Here is a 25,442-nt window from a genome sequence, read left to right as displayed (position 1 = left end):
TTTGAAGGTATATTATTACTCTACACAACAACAATAATGTTTTCAGTATAGACATTACCACTGCTTAATAATCTTTGTAATTATATTACCATTTCCCTATTTTTGTTTTGTAATATATACACTTACATGAAGGCAAGCAAAAAAAACTAAATTAACAAAATACTATGAAGAAATTCAGTAGAAGTTGGTACAGTCAAGCATGAAAGTTTGAATAAAATTTACTAACTTGAAGAAGTATATCCAACAACCTTAAATTTCTTCACTCTGCCTTTTATGAAACTTGATGATAGAGGTGTTTGTTCACTATAGAACTAGAAGGAATTTGGATAAAAATATTGTCCATCTGGGACTCATGTTTCCCCAAGCATTATTGATTTGCTGAGGGACTTTTTTCCATTCTTATTCAATGTTTTTAATTTAAAATATTTCATGCTTATGTTGTTTTGCTGATGTTTTATTGAATTAATTCTATATATTTCAGGCCACAGTAACTACTGTAAGAGTATGGTCCAAACTGTCAGATTATATTACTCAGTATTCCTCTGCTCATCTCAGATCCTTCAGAGGTAGCTATTTTTATGCATTCTATTAGACATCAGGATTTTTAGGTTTTAATTTTAAAAAATGTTCCACATCTGAGACCTCTGATACAGTTATAGTTACAGTCAGATAACTTCTCAGGAAAAATGACTTTGTACTTTGGACATGTTTTCTCCATCCTTCCATGTTAATTTTTTCCAGTCACAAATGAAAACAAGATTAGTATGCTTCAAATCTACTAGCCAGTATCAAAATATCAAATTTCTACCTCAACACTGAGCTGCTTCCTTTCAGCTTACATTTTCTTCTAAAGCAATGTATTTAAGGATGTTGGATATAATTGCCAATTTTATTGATGATGAATGAGGCTGAGCAATGTAAAGATGCCTTTTGCTATTCTACAGTGCTTACAGAAAAAGAAATGGCTTAGTGGCTAAGAGTACATGAAATAAACAGCTCCAAAGCTCTTGATAACACAGTCTATTTAAAAAGATGTCACAAGATGACCATTCCCTCTACAAAAAAACCTACAAAAACTGTATTTAAAAAATGTTAGGTATTTATTCAATTAATCTATTTTCTACATGCTTGATAAAGCCATCTACTATTAGCAGAGAAAGACAACAATAGGTTGAGAACAACTAAATACCAAATTTAAAGTTTTTTCTTCCCCAAGGCTCTGCTAAATGTTTCTCCTACATTTTACTAGCTACCTCAATCTAACATGTTTCAAAATCTTTTAATATGAAGACATAGGCTTACATGTATTCACTGAACAATGCTGGCTTCTGAAAGCAGTCTGTGAGTTTTGATAGAAAGAGGATTTGGAGATGTTTTCCTAAGATACCTTCATAACAGTTTGACAATAGGAGCTACTTTATGCATCCCCTTTGATGAGACAACTACAGAACAACATCTGAGGCACCAACTCCAGGACTGGAGATTGAGACGGACACCCAAATTATTAAGACTGAAACTGCATTGCATATAAACTTGGAAGTTTTTTTTTTTAATTTTCTATTTTCCATTTTATTTTAATTCATTTTTATATATAGATATTTCTTTCATTTACTTATTTTTTATTTTTTTTATCTTTGATTTTCAATCCTCTCTCTGTCTCTCTATTGTCTGTTCAGCTTACTGTCGATTACTACACTAACAATCCCTGTTTATACCTTTGAAACTCTCTTGTCTGATACCTTGTTCTGCTTTCTCCCTCTTGTCTGTATATTTGTTTTCCCCTTTTCTTTAACTTCTTGCTTTCCATCTCCTCTCACCCTTCCATTCTAAATATTACCATTGTTATTATTACAAGCTAGAAAATACTTAATTGCACACAGTACAGGGACAGTAACACCACCAAGGACAATGACGGGAAGACAAAAAAAACAGGGAAACCAGTTTCCCCAGAGCAAAAAATTAGTACAGGAACCAGAGGGGAATGAAGAGAACAGAAACTCAGATCCAGACTCCAACAAAATGAAGATAAACTATGCCAAAGGACCCAGTGAGGCCCACAAGAATAATTTAAAAGAAGACATACTACAAGTACTCAATGAGAATTTTATAGAGATGGTACTGGATAGGGTCAACCAAAATGTACAGGAGACACTCAAGAAATTCCAAGACAATAAAAATAGAGAATTTGAAAAAGCAAAAAAAGAAATAAAGGAAACCATAGAAGCACTGTATAAACACCAAAGTGAAAGAGAGAACACAATGAATAAATGGATAAATGAACTCAGGACAAAAATAGACAACATTAAAGAAGAAAACTGCCAGGATATGGAAAACCTCAGAAAAAAGAATGAAACAGAACTGCAAAACAAAATGGAAGGCCAATCCAGCAGAATAGAACAAACAGAAGACAGAATCTCAGAACTTGAAGATGAAATGGTAATTAAAGGAAAAACTGAAGAACTATTAATTAAACAACTCAAGACCTGTGAAAAGAAAATGCAAGAACTCACTGACTCCATCAAAAGACCAAACTTGAGAATCATGGGCATCGAAGAAGGAGAAGAGGTGCAAGTGAAGGGAATGTGTAATATATTCAACAAAATAATAACGGAAAATTTCCCAAATCTAGAGAAAGATATTCCCATACAGATGCAAGAGGCCTCCAGGACACCAAACAGACAAGAACAAAATAGAACTACTCCATGACATATCATCATTAAAACAACAAGTTCAGAAACTAAGGAAAGAATATTGAAGGCTGTAAGAGAGAAAAAACAAGTAACATACAAAGGTAAACCCATCAAAATCACAGCAGACTTCTCAACTGAAACATTAAAAGCAAGAAGAGCGTGGGGTGAGATCTTCCCGGCACTGAATGAAAATAACTTCAACCCCAGGATACTCTACCTAGCAAAGCTATCATTCAAAATAGATGGAGCAATAAAAGTCTTCCATGATAAGCAGAAACTAAAACAATATGTGACCACAAAGCCACCATTACAAAAGATTCTGCAAGGGATCCTGCACACAGAAAGTGACACCCAACTTAACCATGAAAAGGCAGGCAGCACCAAACCACAGGATAAGAAAAAACAAGACAGTAGAGAGTAACATCAAGTTAGGTACACACAATCAAACCTTCAAACAACTAAGACAACTAAATGGCAGGAATCACCACATACCTATCAGTACTAATGCTTAATGTTAATGGACTTAATTCACCCATCAAAAGACACCGTTTGACAAAATGGATTAAAAAAGAAGATCCAACAATTTGTTGCTTACAGGAGACTCATCTCACCGACAGAAATAAGCATATGCTTAGGATGAAAGGCTGGAAGAAGATTTACCAAGCCAATGGCCCCCAAAAACAGGCAGGAGTAGCAATACTTATCTCTGACAAAGTAGACTTCAAACCTACATTGATCAAACGAGATAAAGAAGGACATTCCATAGTAATAAAAAGGGAAATAGACCAAAAGGAATAATAATCATCAATCTGTACGCACCCAATTTCATCAAACATACCCTGAAAGACCTAAAAGCATATATAAACGCCAACACAGTGGTTGTGGGAGACTTTAACACCCCATTATCATCAATAGATAGGTCATCCAAACAAAAACTCAATAAAGAAATCCAAGATCTAAAATATGCAATAGATCAAATGGACCTAGTAGATGTCTACAGAAAATTTCATCCAACCTCTACACAATATACATTCTTCTCAGCAGCCCATGGAACCTTCTCCAAAATAGATCATATCCTAGGGCACAAAGCAAGCCTCAGCAAATATAAGAAAATAGAAATAATACCGTGTATACTATCTGACCACAATGCAGTAAAAGTAGAACTCAACAACAAAAGTAAAGACAAAAAACATGCAAACAGCTGGAAACTAAATAACTCATTACTTAATGAAGAATGGATCATCGATGCAATAAAAGAGGAAATTAAAAAGTTCCTGGAAGTCAATGAAAATGAAAACACAACCTACCGGAACCTATGGGACACAGCTAAGGCAGTCTTCAGAGGAAAGTTTATAGCCATGAGTGCATATATTAAAAAGATTGAAAGATCCCAAATCAATGACCTAATGATACATCTCAAACTCCTAGAAAAACAAGAACAAGCAAATCCCAAAACAAATAGAAGGAGAGAAATAATAAAAATAGGATCTGAAATCAACGAAATAGAAACCAAAAAAACCATACAAAGAATTAATGAAACAAAAAGTTGGTTCTTTGAAAAAATAAACAAGATCGATAGACCTCTGGCAAACCTGACTAAAATGAGGAGAGAAAAAACCCAAATTAGTAGAATTAGGAATGCAAAAGGGGGGATAACAACAAACACCATGGAAGTCCAGGAAATCATCAGAGACTACTTTGAGAACCTATATTCAAATAAATTTGAAAATTTAAAAGAAATGGACAGATTTCTAGATACACATGATCATCCAAAACTGAACCAAGAGGAAATTAATCACCTGAATAGATCTATAACACAAAATGAAATTGATGCAGAAATCAAGAGTCTCCCCAAAAAGAAAAGTACAGGACCTGATGGATTCTCTGCTGAATTCTATGAGACCTTTAAAGAAGAACTGATACCAACCCTCCTTAAACTGTTCCACAAAATAGAAAGAGAAGGAAAACTGCCAAATACATTTTATGAAGCCAGTATTACACTTATTCCAAAACCAGGCAAAGACACCTCCAAAAAGGAGAACTATAGGCCAATCTCCTTAATGAACATTGATGCAAAAATCCTCAACAAAATAATGGCAAACCGAATTCAGCAACACATCAAAAAGATTATTCACCACGACCAAGTAGGCTTCATCCCAGGGATGCAGGGGTGGTTCAACATATGAAAATCAATAAACGTAATAAACCACATTAACAGAAGCAAAGACTAAAACCACTTGATCATCTCAATAGATGCAGAAAAAGCCTTTGATAAGATCCAACATCATTTCATGATAAAAGCTCTAAGAAAACTAGGAATAGAAGGAAAGTTCCTCAACATTATAAAAGCTATATATGACAAACCTACAGCCAGCATTATACTTAACGGAGAAAAACTAAAACCATTCCCTCTAAAATCAGGAACCAGACAAGGATGCCCACTATCTCCACTCCTATTCAACATAGTACTGGAATTCCTAGCCAGAGCAATTAGGCAAGAAGAAGGAATAAAAGGAATACAAATAGGTAAAGAAACTGTCAAAATATCCCTATTTGCAGACGACATGATCCTCTACCTTAAAGACCCAAAAAACTCTACTCAGAAGCTTCTAGACATCATCAATAGCTACAGCAAGGTAGCAGGATATAAAATCAACATAGAAAAATCATTAGCATTTCTATACACTAACAATGAGCAAACTGAAAAAGAATGTATGAAAACAATTCCATTTACAATAGCCTCAAAAAAAATCAAATACCTGGGTGTAAACCTAACAAAAGATGTGAAAGACCTCTACAAGGAAAACTATACACTTCTGAAGAAAGAGATTGAGGAAGACTACAGAAAGTGGAGAGATCTCCCATGCTCATGGATTGGTAGAATCAACATAGTAAAAATGTCGATACTCCCAACAGTAATCTACATGTTTAATGCAATTCCCATCAAAATTCCAATGACATTCATTAAAGAGATTGAAAAATCTACCATTAAATTTATATGGAAACACAAGAGGCCACGAATAGCCAAGGCAATACTCAGTCAAAAGAACAATGCAGGAGGTATCACAATACCTGACTTCAAACTATATTACAAAGCAATAACAATAAAAACAGCATGGTACTGGCACAAAAACAGACATGAAGACCAGTGGAACAGAATAGAGGACCCAGATATGAAGCCACACAACTATAAGCAACTTATCTTTGACAAAGGAGCTAACGATGGAGAAATAGCAGCCTGTTCAACAAAAACTGCTGGGAAAACTGGTTAGCAGTCTACAAAAAACTGAAACTAGATCCATGTATATCACCCTATACCAAGATTAACTCAAAATGGATCAAGGATCTTAATATCAGACCACAAACTCTTAAGTTGATACAAGAAAGAGTAGGAAATACTCTGGAGTTAGTAGGTACAGGTAAGAACTTTCTCAATGAAACCCCAGCAGCACAGCAACTAAGAGATAGCATAGATAAATGGGACCTCATAAAACTAAAAAGCTTCTGTTCATCAAAAGAAATGGTCTCTAAACTGAAGAGAACACCCACAGAGTGGGAGAAAATATTTGCCAACTGTACATCAGACAAAGGACTGATAACCAGAATATACAGGGAACTTAAAAAACTAAATTCTCCCAAAACTAATGAACCAATAAAGAAATGGGCACGTGAACTAAACAGAACTTTCTCAAAAGAAGAAATTCAAATGGCCAGAAAACACATGAAAAAATGCTCACCATCTCTAGCAATAAAGGAAATGCAAATTAAAACCGCACTAAGATTCCACCTCACCCCTGTTAGAATAGCCGTCATCAGCAACACCACCAACAGGTGTTGGCAAGGATGCGGGGGAAAAAGGAACCCTCTTACACTGTTGGTGGGAATGTAGACTAGTACAACCACTCTGGAAAAAAATTTGGAGGCTATTTAAAAAGCTGGACATCGATCTACCATTTGATCCAGCAATACCACTCTTGGGGATATACCCAAAAGACTGTTACTCCAGAGGCACCTGCACATCCATGTTTATTGCGGCACTATTCACAATAGCCAAGTTATGGAAACAGCCAAGATGCCCCACCACTGACGAATGGATTAAGAAAATGTGGTATCTATACACAATGGAATTTTATGCAGCCATGAAGAAGAACGAAATGTTATCATTCGCTGGTAAATGGATGGAATTGGAGAACATCATTCTGAGTGAGGTTAGCCTGGCCCAAAAGACCAAAAATTGTATGTTCTCCCTCATATGTGGCATTAGATCAAGGGCAAACACAACAAGGGGATTGGACTATGAGCACATGATAAAAGCGAGAGCACACAAGGAAGGGGTGAGGATAGGTAAGACACCTAAAAAACTAGCTAGCATTTGTTGCCCTTAACGCAGAGAAATCTAAGCAGATACCTTAAAGCAACTGAGGCCAATAAGAAAAGGGGACCAGGAACTAGAGAAAAGGTTAGATCAAAAAGAATTAACCTAGAAGGTAACACCCACGCACAGGAAATCAATGTGAGTCAATGCCCTGTATAGCTATCCTTATCTCAACCAGCAAAAACCCTTGTTCCTTCCTATTATTGCTTATACTCTCTCTACAACAAAATTAGAGATAAGGGCAAAATAGTTTCTGCTGGGTATTGAGGTGAGGGGGAGAGGGAGGGGGCGGAGTAGGTGGTAAGGGAGGGGGTGGGGGCAGGGGGGAGAAATGAACCAAGCCTTGTATGCACATATGAATAATAAAAGAAAAATGAAAAAAAATGCTAAGTATTTATTCAATTAATCTATTTTCTACATGCTTGATAAAGCCATCTACTATTAGCAGAGAAAGACAACAATAGGTTGAGAACAACTAAATACCAAATTTAAAGTTTTTTCTTCCCCAAGGCTCTGCTAAATGTATCTCCTACATTTTACTAGCTACCTCAATCTAACATATTTCAAAATCTTTTAATATGAAGACATAGGCTTACATGTATTCACTGAACAATGCTGGCTTCTGAAATCAGTCTGTGAGTTTTGATAGAAAGAGGATTTGGAGATGTTTTCCTAAGATACCTTCATAACAGTTTGACAATAGGAGCTACTAAAGGAATATATTGACTTAAAAATACTTTCTCCACAACAGCAACTTAAAAAGACTTTCAGTTTACCAGATAATTCAACCAGGTAACCAAACCTATTAAGTTTTTTTTTTCTGTTCTCAACCAACTGAAATATAGAATGAGTGAACTAATGATGAAAATGGTTCCTAAATATAATTTAATCATCTGTAAACCCAGTAGGATTATCTAGAACAGAAATATTCTATGGAATTTCTCTAATCTGTTGTTGTCTATGCCTTTATAAAAATACCATTAGGGTTACAGTTCAGTTTCCAGTGCTCAGTCATCAAAATCAAAATTATCAGTGCTTAGTTATCAAAATCGAACTATCAAGTATTTTTATAATTTTTAAATGTGAACTATTATATAAGTGCTTAGGATGATGAAAATGGATATGGCATAAATATTGTCAAGGAGTTTACAGCTTAAACAGGAAGACAGGTGATGTGAAAATTAACAAAATGTCAAGAGTTAAAACAGAAAGATGGCTTAGGGTGTTATCAAGGCAGTTAAAGAGGCTCTTGCTATCTCTAGGATCCATTTTAAGGTAACTTTAAAATATCACTTATATAATTTGAATACAGAAATGTATAACTGTTATATCTGTCCCTAGTCCTGACTCTGAACTTTTCTCAGACCTGTAATTTTCTAGAACTGGAGACAACATACAAAGAGAAAATAAATGGACCTACTCCTCCTGTGTTTCTTTCTTTTCTCTCATTGCAAAGAGTATTTTTAAAATTAAAATAAATATAAATCATGTAAGTATAAAATTTGGATTTCAAACTAGACTCATAAAAACCATAGATTCTTATCTAGTACCAATTGTTGTTAATGATTCAAAGGGTTATAAGGAAGCACTGAGCACACATAAAACATTCTTTCACTGGAGGTACCTGAAATAACTAGACATATCTCTCCAAAATGTCCATTATTTCCCATTATGATGTGTTTTGGTTTCATATTGGCAGAGAAGTTTTTAAAAATTTTATGTAGAAACATGGACATTGAAAGGAAGCCATTTCAGTTTCAAAAGGCTTCCATTTTATAATCCATTAATTAAAAAAAAAGTAAAATATTCACGTGATTACGCCTCATTTTACAGCCGGACGTGACCTATAAAATCTATGAATTCCAGGTCTATTTACAATAAATAATCAAGCCAGACTAGGTATAACCTACTAAAAACACTTTATAGACAGGGACTTTCAAGTATCATTGGGAATTAAATGTCACTAATGAAATTAACAAGGAGGTCTGGGATGCATGTTTATATGGTGGTCTGTTAAGGTCACTCATTCCCCTTACATGCCCAGGAAATGAATCACAGACCTGCTATTAATCTCTCTCTCTCCCTCTCCCTCTCTCTCTCTCTCTCTCTCTCTCTCTCCACACACATACATACACACAAGTACAATATTCATATTTTTCTTTTAATTGTAGCTATGAAAAATATTTCACCTTGAACATTTGCTGTCCCTGCTCAGTTCCATCTGTGGTTCATTCTGATGTATTATTTTTTCTTTCTTTCTTTCTTTCTTTCTTTCTTTCTTTCTTTCTTTCTTTCTTTCTTTCTTTCTTTCTTTCTTTCTTTCTTTCTTTCTTTCTTTCTTTCTTTCTTTCTTTCTTTCTTTCTTTCTTTCTTTCCTTTCTTTCTTTCTTTTCTTTCTTCCTCTCTCTCCCTTTCTTTCTTTCTTCTCTCTCTCTATTTCTCTCCTTTCTTTCTGTCTTTTGATAGAAAATTTCCTATGAGCATTGATATAAGTAAGGGTGGGGAAATATAATTAATCTAGCTTTGTATTTGATAAAGTACACATATTTATAGATTAGCACAAGGTGATTACATATTTAGACAGAGATTTTTCTTAATCTTTAGGAAATGTAAGTTATTTTTTATCATAAAAATCATATTAATTGCCCAAAATGATTTATCGATTTTGAGTTATTATAAGAGAAAGCTTAAGAAATACATCTTTTCTACCATCTACAGTAAAAAAAATTGGAAATATTGTTCTGCAATGAGATGAGATGGTAATCCAATGTTAATGCTTGGGGAAGTCATGACTTCCAATCACAGGACATATACAGTTGCCTTAGATACACAAATTTGCTGATAGGCCTGACTGGGGTTTATGGGAAGAATAAGACTATTTGTTCTGGAAGGCAGGATAGTGTCAAATTCAAGGACACGCTCAAATGATTCAAAGGCTCCTGTAGAGCTGTTCTAGTCCACCTGAGCTGACCTTGCCCTGCCTTTCAAAAAGGCTTAAAATTGTACACATGATGAGAACCACTTTCTGTGGCATCTGTTAGGTTACTTGTCTTGGCCATATTCTGTCTTAGGAAACCCCTGATGGCAATGGTGGAAAGTGACTCAGAAAACCTTCACTTTTTTCAGCCTACATGGAGGTAAAAAGTGTTTACACCAGGCTTTTCTTATTTTGTCTATGTTACCTTTTATTACCAAATGTCACAAAGCATAACTTTTGTCTTTGTAAGACAGTAGTTACAGAAGAATTTGATTGGGTAGATAAGACAAGGAAAAATTACCAAAAATACAAGAAGGTACTAATAGGGTTGTGTTGGTAATGTACAACATGGCAGCTTCACAGTGGTAGACTGGACACACTTGGTTATCCTAAGGGCCAATTTTCAACCTATAGCACTAAAAAATTGAAATAACTGGGAGCTATAGATGACATAATGATGATAATCTTAAATATCAGTTCTCTATCCCATTATTAGAGTAACTTGGGTTAGCCACCAACCTCCTTAAGTCTAAGCAGTTTCTTCTTTAGCAAATAATAACTGGGGTTGGTATGAGTGTGCAATGACTTCAGAGTAAATGGGATGTATGTTTCATCATACAGACAAAACCCCTAGTCTATCATTTAGCACATAGTGGGTACACATTACACTTTGCTTTTCTTTTTCTAGGAGATTATATGGACTACAACTATGAGAAAAATACCTTTACAGAAAGCTCCAGATGATGAAAAGATGACCAAGCCAGGAGGAAAGAAAACAGCAAAAAATAAAATTCCTTCCAAAACAACAAAGAAAAATTATGCTTCTCACTGACTATCTGACATGCGAAGGCTTTGGGGTCCAAGCTGGATGAGGATATGTTGAGAACGAAAAACAGAAAAAAGTAATTGAAAATTTCAGGAAGAGCACAGAAGCGTCTCAGTTTCATCCACCCAGGAGTTAATGATATCACACAAGACGTGATCATTTGCTGAATGCTGACAGTGGACTCAGCCTCTTCTAGGACCTGTTCTTAGGAGCTTTCCAGACTGCTGAGAAAGGCAGGGTCTTTTTTTTTTCTATTTTGTAGAAGTATTTTAAAAATTTGCTCTGTGTCAGCACTAATCTATACAATGCACACAGTTTATTTTTTAAAAGAAGAAATACACACATCTATCTATACACACACACACACACACACACACATAAATAGAGAGAGAGAGAGAGAAAAGAAAGAGAGCCAGAGAGAAAGTTAACATGTTAACATTTTTCCAGAAAGGAGTATTTAATTTTGTCTCTCTACCCCTGACTCACCCACCCTATCTCCTGGAATGACGAGGGGCAGAGTGAATAGGATTTGAAGTTTTCCTGCTGAGAAAGGGACATTTCTGCAACCAGGTCAGTGTTCAAAGGACTAATGCTCTAAGGAAATTATCCGAAGGGGAGAGGCAGTTCAGGGTTATTAAGTTATTTTTAAATGTTGTCTGGGCTGCTGCTGACCTTTGTGAAGGGAACAGGATGCTGCTTCCCAGGGGAACAGGATAAGAAGCAATTAGAGAAGCCTAAGAGAAGTGCAGGAATGTTTAGGAATTTGTACATATCACAAATTGTATGGGAACTCTTAATAATAAAAATAAATTACTTTGATCAGGGACATATTTGGTTTCTAGAAAATATTCCAAATATGTAGCTCATCCTGGATATATCTCTCTGAGTGTTTTCCTAAAATCTCAACATTATGTATTTAACAGTGGTCAATTAGATTTCAATTCAGATTTAGAGGAAAGAAGGAAAGTCATTCACATTTCTTGAATGATATTCCTCATGTGCCATAAAGTAAAATGGACCTCAGGTTAAGTAAATTGCTTTAATATGAAAGTCAGAATATGATAGAGCAAATGCAGACACATTTGATGCTACCACTAACATGTCTTTCTACCACATAACTATGTGAGAAAGGGCATGCTTAAGAGAGTTAGAAAATAAAGGAATAGATGAAATAATTTACTGTTAGAGAAATAGACTTGAATATATCCTATGTTCATTACATTCCCGAAAATGCCATGAATGAGGCGGGGGATACTTATGCTATATGGTGTATATTATAATAGAGGATTTTATATATATGTATCTTTTAGCACTGCATATAACATATAGAATGTTGCAACATTTTTCTTTAAAATAAACATTTGTCATCTATGGCATGTTCAAGATTTTGGCTTCCAGAGCCTAGCCTCCAAAGTAGTTCTTATGTATAATGCCCAGTGAAACACAGTGGCTAATCAATTTAAAGCATTACTGATGACTAGGAAAACAGAAGAGGCCTGATGAATGATATTTAGGAAAAACAAAAGACCCTAGTTCTACCAAAAGAAAGCCAGAGTCAGAGTGATATCAAGCATAATCTAGTTCTGTCTCCTTATTATTAATGGGAAACTAAGTCCCACATGGGTTGTTATATACCAGATCATATTGTTAGATAAGAACAGAACAGAATCTAGAACTCTAGTTTTGGTGGTGTTGAGGATAGAACCCAGTACCTTGTACATGCTAGAATTTAAGTATGTACAATTCAGACACATATGTTAATGGTTACCTCCTAGGCACCAAACTACATGAGACAAGAGAAACTCTATTGAAGACCCAGTATGCTTTCTAACACTCAACTTGATGTCTTGAGGATATAGGAGATGTATTTAAGCAGTAAAACTAAACTGACACAGAAGGGTTGGGTGTGTGGATCAGTGGTAGAGCACTTCCCTAGCATGTACAAGGTCCTGGGTTCCATCTCCAGTGCTACAAAGAAAAAAAATTGTCATGCAAACATGAGAAGAGTTTTTTTTAAGGTAAAAGGAGCCAGGAAACCAAAATGCACATAAGATTAAACATGTATGTTCTTTCATTCATTCTTTGAAATATTACTGAGCACATGCTATCTATGGGAGTACAACAGAAAAAGAGCTGGGTGCCGGTGACTCACACCTGTAATCCTAGCTATTCAGGAGGCAGAAATCAGGAGGATTGCAGTTTGTCTTTCTTTTATCTTTTTTGGTGCTGAGATCGAACCCAGGGCCTCACGCATGCTAGGCAAGTGCTCTACCACTAAGCTACGTCCCAGCCCAAGGATTGCAGTTTGAAGCCAGCTTGGACAAATAGTTCAAGAGACCCTATCTCAAAAATATCCAACACACACAAAAAGGACTGGTGGAGTGGCTCAAGGTGTAGGACCTGAGTTAAAACTCCAGTACTGCAAAAAGAGAGAGAGAGAGAGAGAGAGAGAGAGAGAGAGAGAGAGAGAGAGAGAGAGAGAGAGAAAGAGAGAGAGAGAGAGACAACAACTATTTCATAATTTGTTATTTCAGTCAAGGTTATACGAACTAGCTTAGGGAGCAACAGAAAAGGATGTGAGAATTGTAATGAATCTATGAGAGACAGAATATACTAATATCTATCTCTCCCAACAAGGTCTGCAAAACCCAAGGCCAGAATCAATACTCTGTATAGCACTATGGCATTGCATTCACTCTTTCAGTTAATATCTTAACCTGAGTTGTTTTCATGATGATATCATCAATTAAACATTACTGACTATTCCCTCATTGTGGTTCTAGTACTTAATGAGACTCAGCTAATGTGACCTTTGGAATCATCAAACTGTGGAGGAGAAAGCACAGCAGAGAAGACTGACCTCTGGGTTATCTTTGTGTACTAAAGCCTTTCGAAAAGCCAGAATATCAGGCTTTTGGCAGTGATTTCAAAAATTTAATTATCCAGAGATCTTCACCATCATCCTCAAAGACTGACAGCTTAAATTAGACAGCTGATTCTCTGTTACATCTATTTTATATCATCAATGGTGCTAAATGGTTAAGTAAAATGTTTAATATTATTTGTCCTTTCTATCCTGGTAAGATTGATGGTGCAATAAGAATTCTCAAGGGCAATATGAAGATTCATTTTCACTCCTCTGGAAAACTGTCACAAACAATTTCTATTTCAAAGTCAATATTCATAAAATCAGAGTACATCAGGACTAGAAACGACCTATGATATGCGGTTTAAACTCCTTAGATGACAGAAGGAGAAACTGAGGCCCAGAAAAGCTAAATGATTCATGCTTAGTCAAATAACTAGTTCATTGAGAAGCTGGAAGTAGATTTCAAGTCATCTGATGCCTGGTCTATTTAAAATTTCCACCACTTAATGTTGTGCTGTCAGCTGCTAAAAGGTATATTTTGAAGGAAAATATTCATGAAAAGGATCTTATCAGAACAGCACAAAATTATACATTACATGATGTGTTCATATTCTTTGAAAAGCTATGCCAAAACTCAACCATTTTTCAAACTAAATGTCAGAACACTGGCATGATTCTTAGAATAACAAGATAGAAGTAAGAAATGAGGGAATATTTTCCTGGCTAGATACCATAATCCAGTGTTCTTTACATTTATATCTTGTCATAGCACATTTCATTAGAAGTTATATCCACTGCAAACCAGTCATCACAGAGATATTTAGCTGGTAAAACTAAGACACAGCTAACCACTGCTTCCTCTGTGTACAAATAAGGTACTGAAATAGCAATCAGTAATTCAAAGGAACAAATAAGCTAACCAAAACTTGAATTGGAGCAACTCCTGGCACAAATAGGAGCCAGACCAAGAATGAGAGCAAGATATCCTTTAAAAAAACTGGAGGTATCTGAAATCTGAAAAAAATGCCTAGCACATCGTAACAGAATCAATGTGGAATAAGGGGAGAGGTGGCATGAAGATTCAGAGGCTACTGGAGTTAGGGAACATGGATTCTAGAAACTGGAGCATTATCTGTGAGTTCAAATCAAAATGTAGACCAAGAGGATATAGGAGAATACCAATACCAAAAGGTAAGTCTAGGTAAATGACCACAATTCTATGTAGAGAGTCAAACTCATACTATCAGAACTATAGGAATGCTAAGTCATAAGAAGACTAGAGAATCAGAAGCCAAGCCTACAATTTTGTCAGACACAGCAATGGTAATAAGAAATGTTGACTGAAGCGAGTGTTTACTTTCACTAGGGAGGTTTTATACTGTAATTTGCTAAGCAGGAATCACCAGAAAGTTGTGAGCAACTCAGACACAATAAATGGATGCAGAAACATGCCTGGGGTTGAGAGTGGAGAGAAGGGTAGCTCAAGGTCACATATAGCAATGTATATACAACATCCAAAATAGACAGCAGGAAAAGATGGACATTCATTTGGACATAAGTTGCTTTTTGAGCACTGCAAGTAAAAAAAAAAAAGCTGAACACTTAGTTTCTCCAGAACCCCATTTTTCACTCTTCTGTGAAGTGCTTCAGAAATATTTCGAAAGGAACCTGATGAAATGCATTACTGCTGATTGAGTCAGCAGGTTTACTACTGAGTTTCATTAGTAAATTCCTCCCAGTATTTAGCAACCACAGCGTCTTTGGAGGAAAAGGACCAGCTTGTCTAAAAATCAAATCCTTCCTAAGGGACAGCTGGCAGAAATATAAAGTCAAACGATTCATCTGATATTACAAAAAAAATTGCAGAAAATCAACCTTCAGCTAGAACTAATATATGTAGAACAGGTTATGACCTCAATTGGTTTCTCTACTTCTGTACCAATGGGAGACAGTGAATAGCATTTACTTTCTTCTTGAGTGATTAGAAGCTAGAGACAAGGCTAAAAATTTAATAACCAATATTTGGGCTGTTTTAGTTATGATATCCCAAGGAAGATATTATAGAGCTGGATAAGATCCAGGGAAAAGCAGCTAAGATGATCAAGGGGAAAGCTTATCTTTCACTCAAGGACAGAATGAAAGACTAAAAAGGATTAGAATTTCTCAGACCAGGAAGATGAAAATGAAAAACATTAGTTGGGGGATATGAGATTAAAGCTGACTCTGGGTAAATATAAATGTATTCATTGAATTCCAAAGCATTTAATTGGGGCCATTGCTTGAGGTTAAAGGATGAAGAGAAATTAAAACATGCCTTGATTTATATTATATAGAGGTTAATACAGCTGTGGGACTCATTTCTGAGACAAAGCTGAGGTAACACATGGCAAAAGTTTAAGACACCATTTCATAAACTCACTGTCATTTGATTTACAATGCATCATTAACAAATGGTCATGATACATCCCAATTTTTAAAATAAAAATTACTAGATTAACTGACAAAACAACTGCTGGTGCCTTTATCTGGGAAAGAATTCTGGGCTGGTTGCCTTGTTGGTCTGACCCAATGTGATATTTCTTATGCTCTTATTATGACATCTATGTTGGAACATCCTGCATGCAAGTTTGGGATTCTTAAATTTTTTTGACAGTCCAGAACACAGAAGAATAATTTTCTAACTCATTAAGAAAGCAAGAGAGTCTTAGCTCTTGGCTCTGTTTGGTTTACCCATATGGGAGTATGCAACATAAAAAGGTGAAAGAAATCCTAACAGAATGCAGCAGCTGGTTAAAGGCTATTATACTGAAATTTTCATGAGTTTGACAGTAGGCCAAAAAAACTACAAAATGGCAGAGAGTAGAAAAGGCAGTTGTAACAGGTTGAACATTGTTGGTGATTATTTTTTCAGTGGCAATGAAAGCTGTAATTAAATAACCTGAAAGAGATGCTGGCAGAAATAAGAGTGCCTCAAGGGAGAGGGAATATGAAAACTGTAACAATGATGTATGCTATGGACTAATAAACTAGACAAACATGTAGTTTGAAGTATCAAAATGGAGGTTCATAGCATCATATGACAAGCTGGTGTCAGGACACAAACATAAACACTGCCTGATTTATAATCTACAGCAAAAGATGTTGTTGATGACTTAAAACCTCAAGGATGAATGTACAACTGTACAATCAACTAAGACTTGTGCTATTGGCATGAAAAATCTCTTGTTATTTAACTAATCGGTTTAGTCTGGCATTGAAAAGGAAAAGCTTTCAAGCATTAAAAAAATAGCTAGAGAAGACACCTTGTTTTGTAACTAGGAATCTGTGACAAAAACCCTTGAATGGAAGTCAAGACAAACAAGATAAGAAAGAGGAAAAATTGTGACTAGTTGAAGCAATCCATTACAAACTTATTTTTATTATTACTTTTAGACCAATAAGGCATCTCAGATTATGAATGGAATTTGGCCCACTGATTCTTACATGTCCAAGTAGTTTGCTTCAAATAGAATGATTCAGACAATAGAAATGGGTAATAATAAAATGCAAATGACGTTAGTAATCTGCTTAGGGATGTATATTTTATGAACATGTATCTCCCTATATTATAGCTTAACATTTTAGAGTTGTATTTGAGAAATTTTATAATCCTTAATTTCAAATAGATTATAATTATAGTAAGAATTATTCTCCATAAAGTTTCAGAGATACCTTTGAGAAATTAGGTAATTTTTCATTCTAAGAAATTGATCGACTTGGAGGCTTTTAAGGTCTCTATTCTCACCTTTCTACTAATTTTTTTCCTGTCTATTGTTTTATGTCTCTTACTAGTGAGTGAGGAGGAATAATAGCTCTAAATTATACACCAAAATTTGAGCTCTTGAAAGAGGTACCTGGAGAAATTATAGTGGGTTGAACAAGCATATCTGAAGCTAAATGTTACAAAAAAATTACTATTTTTTTAAAAATAAGAACTTACATTGCTAATTAAAATAATGAATTGAAAAAATAAAAACAAAATTCTTGAACAAAAGCTGAACTCTTAGGTTTCTGAGTTTGAACAAGGCCACTGAATGACTCAACTCATTGATTCTGAGAGCTAAAAGGGACCTTAGAGATATATCATCCAGGCAAACTCCATATCTTATAAATGAGAAGCCAAGGTTTATATAGGTTAATGACTTGCCCAAGACCACATAATCAACTAATGTCAGAGTTGGGACTAGAATTTGAGTTTTCTTCAGTCTAACACTCTCCCAACTGAGCTATTTCAGCTGGCTAGAATTTGAGTTTTCTTATTCTCAGATCTATGCCCTTGCCAATACCATCACAATGGTCCTTAAATACATGAAGAAGCACCAGGCAAATAGGATATGTAGCTGCTAATTCCACTGAGACTAATTTATTGGGAAGGGAGAAATGAAACTCTTTTTGAAAATGTCTCCTTTAAATTCTTTCAGACTGAATTAATCTCCACTTCCCCAAGTAACATACTGGGATCTTTTGTATTAAATTTAACATGAAGGAGAAGAAGATAAATATTTAGGAAAAGGACAATGTTATTAGAGATGGGGGGAGTAGGAATCCCTGTGACACCTTAAGCATCCCTAAACAGGTAGTAATTTGGAAAATAATTGCTTAAAATTGTCTGTGATTCTCAGATGGTCCTAAGCCCTTATCTACAAAAAAGAGAAAAAAGAGCCTTTATTTCTGCTCATAAAGGAATTGTATAAAAGTGAGAGCTTTGTTAATAGGTTGAAGATCTAGTAGGTTTTAAACATCTTAGTCAGAAATGAACATTTGCAATGACAAAGAGACTGATACAGAAAGTTATTGTGAAGAGTTTGAATAAAAGTTTCCATAAAATATACAATGGAAGTAAAGCAATACAGTGCATGTCTAAATCAATATATTAGTTAATAAAACATGTGATTTAAATAGGCACTTAAAATATGTAATTTAGATTCAGGAAATGAGTGAATTAAATGCAACAAAAATAAATTAACAATAGGAAAATTGAAAAGCAGGATCAAGGCAAATTATAGGAGAATTTTTATAGTTAGATACCTCATCTGGAAAAATTTAATAAAAGCTAAACCATTTCCTAAAGGATCTGTCTCTCCTTGAAGAACCAAGAGACTCTTTACCCCCATTATTCTGAGTTAACAAAATAGAAACATGAAATCAAATTTCTTGAGAAATGTAGCAATGGAGATCTAGGACTGCTGTTATTACTTTAGAACTGAATTATGAAGAATTGATGGGCAGTGGAAGAATAAAAACAGACTCGATAAAAGATGGCAAGCTGAAAAAATGGGAAAACATTTAATATTTGTAGTCGGACTCATGGCAGAAGCAGGTTCAAAGACTTCAGTTAGTATTGAAGACTATTTTTTGGGCCCAATTAATTCTAATTGTTGTTGGGGGAGCCAATTCAAAGTTAAGTTTAAGTTAGACTCTATTGCATGATTGATGAGAGACTGTTAAGGTATCATAACGCTGTATTTTTTCTCTTCTCTCTTCCATGTCAACTTAATGTATCATAATTTACATTTCACACAACATCCTTCCTTTGACTGGTACAAATGGTCCCAGAAAAGAGTACTACTCTGATGTTATAAATCCTGGACTGCTGCTGTCTGCCTTTGGGATACATGAAGTATTCATTCACTAAAACAGTTTGTGTACATATAACTGCAGAGATTTTCCATCTCTGTCTGAAGAAAAAATGCAGAAAAGCCCTAAATAAATTATTTTTTTGACAAATATTCACCCCTACTATCAATAATACTATCCGAAACTTTTTGTTATATTGTGAAAAATATGTTCCCCTCAATACACTACAAAAGCTGCATTATATTGATTTTTTCTTAAAAGCAGTTCCCTATTGCATCAGCAAATTTACAGTGCTAATTTTAGCATGAGTTTACTATCCAAGCTTCCTCCAGGAAGAAAATAATAGGTATTGTAGGTGAGGCTAATGACGCATTTTGAAAACAAATTCATTTGTGAATATATAGATTAGATACAATAAATACTCCTTTAAGTATGTGATTCATCCAACTTACTTGATATAGTAGGGCACTTTGTTTGGTGAGATGGCTCTCTCCCAGGGACCCTGGACAGAAGCTGAAAAAGGATAAAAAAAAAAAGGCAAGGAGGTCAAAATTATTGCAAACAAGAAAGACAACATTAATCTCCAGAATTACAATTTTTCACTGATATCGGTCTGTTTGCTCAGTTGCCCATGAAGACTGGATGGATTAACCTGCTGTTCTGAAATTTCTGTCCTAATCTAAGTGAAATTGAACTCATTCAGGCACAAAGATAAATACAAAGGGTGGGGATCTTTCCACTGTTAAACCTATAGAACAGATAAGAAAGTGAATGAATAGACTGATGGATTTTCTCTTATGTGTCTCCACTGGGCACTTTTCTTATAACCCTTCTTGTTGTGGCTTCTCAATATCTTTTACTATTTGATTGACTGGGTTTCATTAGTTTAGCAGGGGAAACATCCCTTTGTGATGTATTTATATCCTAAGTTATTGAAGTTAAAGCGCTATGCTTATCACTCTGGTATATCTGCTTTTATTTGGTTTAAAGAAAAGCCAAATTCATTTAGCAATTACATGTTCAATTGGTGCCTCAAAATGTCAGTTGACCAGCATGATATTTTAGAAGAGATTATAAAAGACAATAGAGTGGCACCTGATATCAAAGTGTGACAAAACTTTTTACATACTTTATGTGACATACATACATACATACTTACATATATGTATATATGTACTGTACATACTTAGAATTCATTTTATAATGACATTATTATATACTAGTCAATTCAACCATCTTTAAAAAATTTTTTTCTTATAATCCAGGCTGGGTATGAACTTCTGATTTTTCTTCCCCAGTATACTGAGTAGCTGAGATTATAGCTGTATGGCACTGCGGCCCACTTTTAACCCTTTTTTAAATGCTTAAGTTGTAGGGATTTTTTTTTTTTTTTACTAAAGCCGAACTTCTAAAATTACCTTTTATCTTCTGTTTGATCTGATTTTTTTCTTTCTTTAGGAGAAAATGATCATGTTTAGGAGGTACTGTAATATTTTCTCAACAATAAAATCTTCCTCTTAAATATAGTTTTAAGAGAACAGAATTTTAATAAACATAGACCCTGGGTTTGATCCCTAGTACAGCAAAACCAAATCAAGAAACAGAATATCATGAGAAATTGAAATAAAAGAAATATTCTTATTAACATCTAGCAATTTGCATATATGTATTTTTCCTGAATTTTCTTCCCACTAACGTCAAAGCCTAAATGATGCTGACCATTATATCCTCCTGTGAAAAGCTCCCTTCTAAATTAGCCTCACAGTAAATTCACTCCACAGTGTATTAAGATGTAAGAAAACGTCAAAGCTAATATATCCTCAACTATACTGTATAATATGAAAGAACAGCTTCTAATAAAAGTTAACTTCACCCACTGCTAGACAATTTAAGGGTAATGAAACTCCAGCTTCTTTGTTTTATATGGAGTAATAGAGGGATTGAGTCATCCAACCTTTAACCAGACATGCTGCTTTGTACCTTGGAGATAATGTCATTAAAATGATATAAGAAGTGGATTTGTATTTAGCTGCTAATTATGTTTTTTCATTTTGGCAGACAGAAATCTTTAATACGGAGAAAAAAGACATTTAGCTGCTGCTATGAAGCAATCCCTCACCTTCAATTTCTCTCTGCCCTTCATTGTCTATTCCTTTCTTCTTTCTTCTCCTTGCCTCCCCTCCTTCCCCTTCCATCCCTGCCTTTCTCATTTACTGCCAATCCTTTTCTTTCTCTTTTTTCTTTTCTGAGCTTTAACTCTTTTGTCCTGATTAGTTAAAAGAGTAAGTAAGACCCGATTTAAGAACTTGGGCCAGACTCCCTGACCCACCTGGTGGGAATTCTAAAAACCCAAACCTGCTCTGGCAGAAAGCATAGTGGAGAGCCAGGAATCAAAACTCCTCCCTGTTCCATGTAGACTTGTCTTAAAATCCCAGCATCATAAAAGGAAGAAGAGAACTCCAGTGAGCAATGATTGTGAATGCCAAGTCTATGAATGCCTATTCTAATGGTCCAGAAATTCTTTCTGATTTTGGTCATGTCAGCTGTGTCTTTTGGAAGCAGAAGAGTCTGTTTGATTTTCTATAGTATTCCTAGGCATTCGAGAGAAAGACAGAGAGAGAGAGAGAGAGAGAGAGAGAGAGAGAGAGAGAGAGAAAGAGAGAAAGAAGAAGAAAAACAGAAAGGGTCAAAAGGGTCAAAGTCAATCTGTAGGCTGCATGGCCTGGCTAAGGGACTTTTTGCCCCAAAGCAAAAACCTTCAAACCGGGCTGTGGACACTGCATGCCTATAATCCTGGCGCTGAAGCTAGAGGATTGATTAAGAGTTTAAGGCCAGACTGGACTACTATAGTGAGATCATGTTTCAAAAAACCCAAAAGAACCTTCAAGAACCTAATGGTAAGATATACATAGAATAGCTATAGTTGACTTTGCATTGTTGAACATTAAGAGGGAAAAAAATCCCAATTATGTGCCAGAGGAATTATCAGAATATGCTTGAACTAAATGGTTGAAAAGATTTAGAGAAGTTTTAAAAAAATTACAAGTTTCACATGAATAAGAACTTTTAAGCTTTTGCATGTAGAGTTCTTCATTGTTAATCTTTTTTCCTTAAATTAAAAAAAAAGCATTTTGTCTTTCTGTGTAGCTATCAAATAGGTCTAATGGGAAGATTCAGTGCACTTTTCTCCCACAGTTTACAAATTCACCTCAGCAACTGCTTTGCAGTCATCACTTGAAACCCTGAAATTTTGTACTCAAAAATGTCCTTGATGGAATAAAAAAGAAAAACAACAACAGCCTCCCCCATTCTTTTTCTGTCCCATCACCACCATGAGCACACATGTCAGAATGAACCACTTGCTTTAGAAATAACACAATTGGATGATGGTTCTATGGGATTGGAGTCAGTCAGTGCTCCTTCCTAAGAGATTATTAAAGGGTTGTCGGCAATTTCATTTGGAGCTGCCAGATGATTCTGGTACTGCATCTATTCAAAAGTTGATCAAATATGTAGTGACTCTCATAAGTGTGCCCCCCAGAATTATCATTTCATTTCTTGCAGTAGTGCTGACCCCAACAGCAGCTGTTTCTTATCTCAGTGCACCAGTGGAAGCTTGTCATCCTTCACAAAGCTAGCTGATGTAATAGACACACACATCTTTTGTGCCTGATGTGTCCATTTTTAGTAGCTCATCAAAAGCAGATTTATTGGCAAATAGTTTTTATATGATACCGGGCTGTCCTTTGTTATTTTCTTATACAGATGTTTCTATAACAACTATGTGGAATTCCAAGGCAGCTTTGTGATTCACATTCTTGAGTGTAAAAATCATTCATTATCATACAGAGCCAGCACCATGGGGTATTGTCTACTGAATTTAAATAGTAAACTACACATGAGTTTATTTATTTCAAAACCAACCTCTGCATTTCCCATTGTGTTACAGATGCATTGTATTATTAAGAACAAGAAAAGGTAGCAATTCTATCTCCAAATGCTTTTCCTCCTAAAGGTAACAGGATTCAATGTTGCACCCAAGGTGGTTTTGAATATTGCAAATATAGGCCTCACTATTTAGAGGAAGTTCTGATTTCAGCCATTTTTTAATGCATAATGAACAGAATGTGTCAAGTGATGTATCCTGGTGTTAAGCCATATTTTAATCAACGCAGGGTCCTAACCAGAGTATTAAAAAGAATGCTAATATATTTAAAGCATGCCAAAAGAACACTCTCTGGAATTCAAACCCAAATACATTCATTAATCTTTCTACTTTTCTCATATTTGGTAGACTTGGAGCTTAAGATAACATAGTCGGGTTAAAAAATAAAGTGGAAAAAAGATGAGAAAAACAAATAATATAGCTTTCACCAGAGTTAAAATAGAAAATTCATGTCTGTGGTTAAGAAAGACATTAGTTGGGGCTGTAGCTCAGTGGTAGAGCACTTGTCTAGCATGAATGACACCATGGGTTCAACCCCCAGTGACACAAAAACCAAAACCAAAAAGACTTTAAGGAGGACCTATTAGCCATTGGTAGTTGACTGCTCAGAAGTATGCAAATTCTAGTAATGGTTTTTATGGATACATTTAATATCAGTGCATGAGCAATGTTTCTTAACCCCCTTTCCACTATCTCCCAATCCCACCCCCAGGAAATTTGTAGACATTTTTTTCTAATGGGCCTAGCCTCTGTGAAATTTTAATACCACAGTTAGACTATATATCTGTTACTGTTATGTATTTGTGCTTTATACATAAAACAGCCATTTTTTATTCTAAAGGAACCAATTTTTGCCCCCTTGGGGATAATCTTGTCCCAATTAGAGAATGCTTGATGTAGAAGAAGTGGGGAAGGGGGAGAAAGAGTTACTGAAAACCTCTTAGGTGTCTAAAACATGACTTACAGTAGCTCATTTGATAGTCATAATGAACTGTGAGATAAGTATTGTTTTCATTTTTCAGATTATGCAACCATTATGATCATATGAGATAGCATGTCTAAGGTTCTAAATAAGTAGGTAATAGATTCTAATTTTGACTTGTTACATAAAATGAAGTTAGATAGATGATTCCAGAAGAAGAAAATAAGCACACACTACATGTCTACTCTGTGCCCTTGCTAGTATGATCCTTAATGTAATTGTTCCAAACATATTATAAAGTCATGCTATTCTATTTTACAGATTAAAGAGACAAAGGCTCCAGAATGTTCAGAAAACTAACCCAGGCCAAGTAGTTAGTCAAGAGTGCATTTAGGATTACAACCAGGTCTGTGTAATTTTCAAACTTTATCATCTGTGGCATATAAAAAGTACTCAATAAATGTTTGCTAAAAACCAGAAAATAAATAGATCTTAAAAGGATTTTAATGCCAGCTAGCCCAAATTCTCTACACTATATTGATTTTCTAAATTTACCCACTACATCATTGCTATCAAATGATTTCCAGGAGCTGCTTGAACAACTTCATTGTCACCACATTGTGAAGGAGTTTTTTAATTTCCCAAACCTTTTGTGATGATTAAAATAGCTTCCTTTTATTCTGGTAAAATCTGCTTCCCTATAATCTGTAATCTCCACAATTGGTCTGGTTCTAAATGTCCAAAATAAACAATCTGATCAATTTAGAAAAGCTTATTTTAAAGAAGCTGAGACTTATTTTCACCTGATAACAATGAAAACAGAGCCCCAGTTCTTGAAGAAACACACCTAATACCATGTCACTCATTGTACAACAAACTTTTACAGAATATCGTCTATCTGTTGTTCTGGACAAAATGCTGGTGATGGCTGCAGTGAGAAAGAGACAGTTCCTGATGTTTTACTTCTGGTTTACTATTTCAGCATTAAAATCAACCAACTGGTATTTACTGAATACACATTAGGTTCTCAGACCTACACTAGGGATTTGCAGGCAAGGGTGGGGTGGAGTGAAGTGTGGTGGTGGGGAAAGAGGTCCAAACATGCGCAATGCTTGTAAGGACTTAATGATTTAAAAGAGAGTGGGTTTTAAAAGAACATATATCATAATGGGACTATCAGTCAGGGCCTTGGCAAAAAACAGATGGCACATTTAAATTAGG

At 35.2% G+C, this 25,442-nt stretch overlaps 1 protein-coding gene across 15 annotated transcripts in view; it reads right to left on the bottom strand.

Annotated features, from left to right (window-relative positions):
• Positions 1-25,442, bottom strand: part of Dmd (dystrophin) — a 2,168,746-nt gene that overhangs the window by 190,710 nt on the left and 1,952,594 nt on the right. For all 15 annotated transcript variants that reach the window (XM_074062730.1, XM_074062731.1, XM_074062740.1 and 12 more), the window contains one exon: positions 19,806-19,866. In XM_074062730.1, coding sequence (XP_073918831.1) covers positions 19,806-19,866 — 61 coding nt within the window. The remainder of the gene's footprint in view (positions 1-19,805; positions 19,867-25,442) is intronic.

The sequence above is a fragment of the Castor canadensis genome, chromosome X (genome assembly GCF_047511655.1).
Source record: "Castor canadensis chromosome X, mCasCan1.hap1v2, whole genome shotgun sequence".
NCBI classification, from domain to species: Eukaryota; Metazoa; Chordata; class Mammalia; order Rodentia; family Castoridae; genus Castor; species Castor canadensis.
Note: the sequence above shows the minus strand (reverse complement) of the source record. Positions and strands in the feature narration are given on the sequence as shown.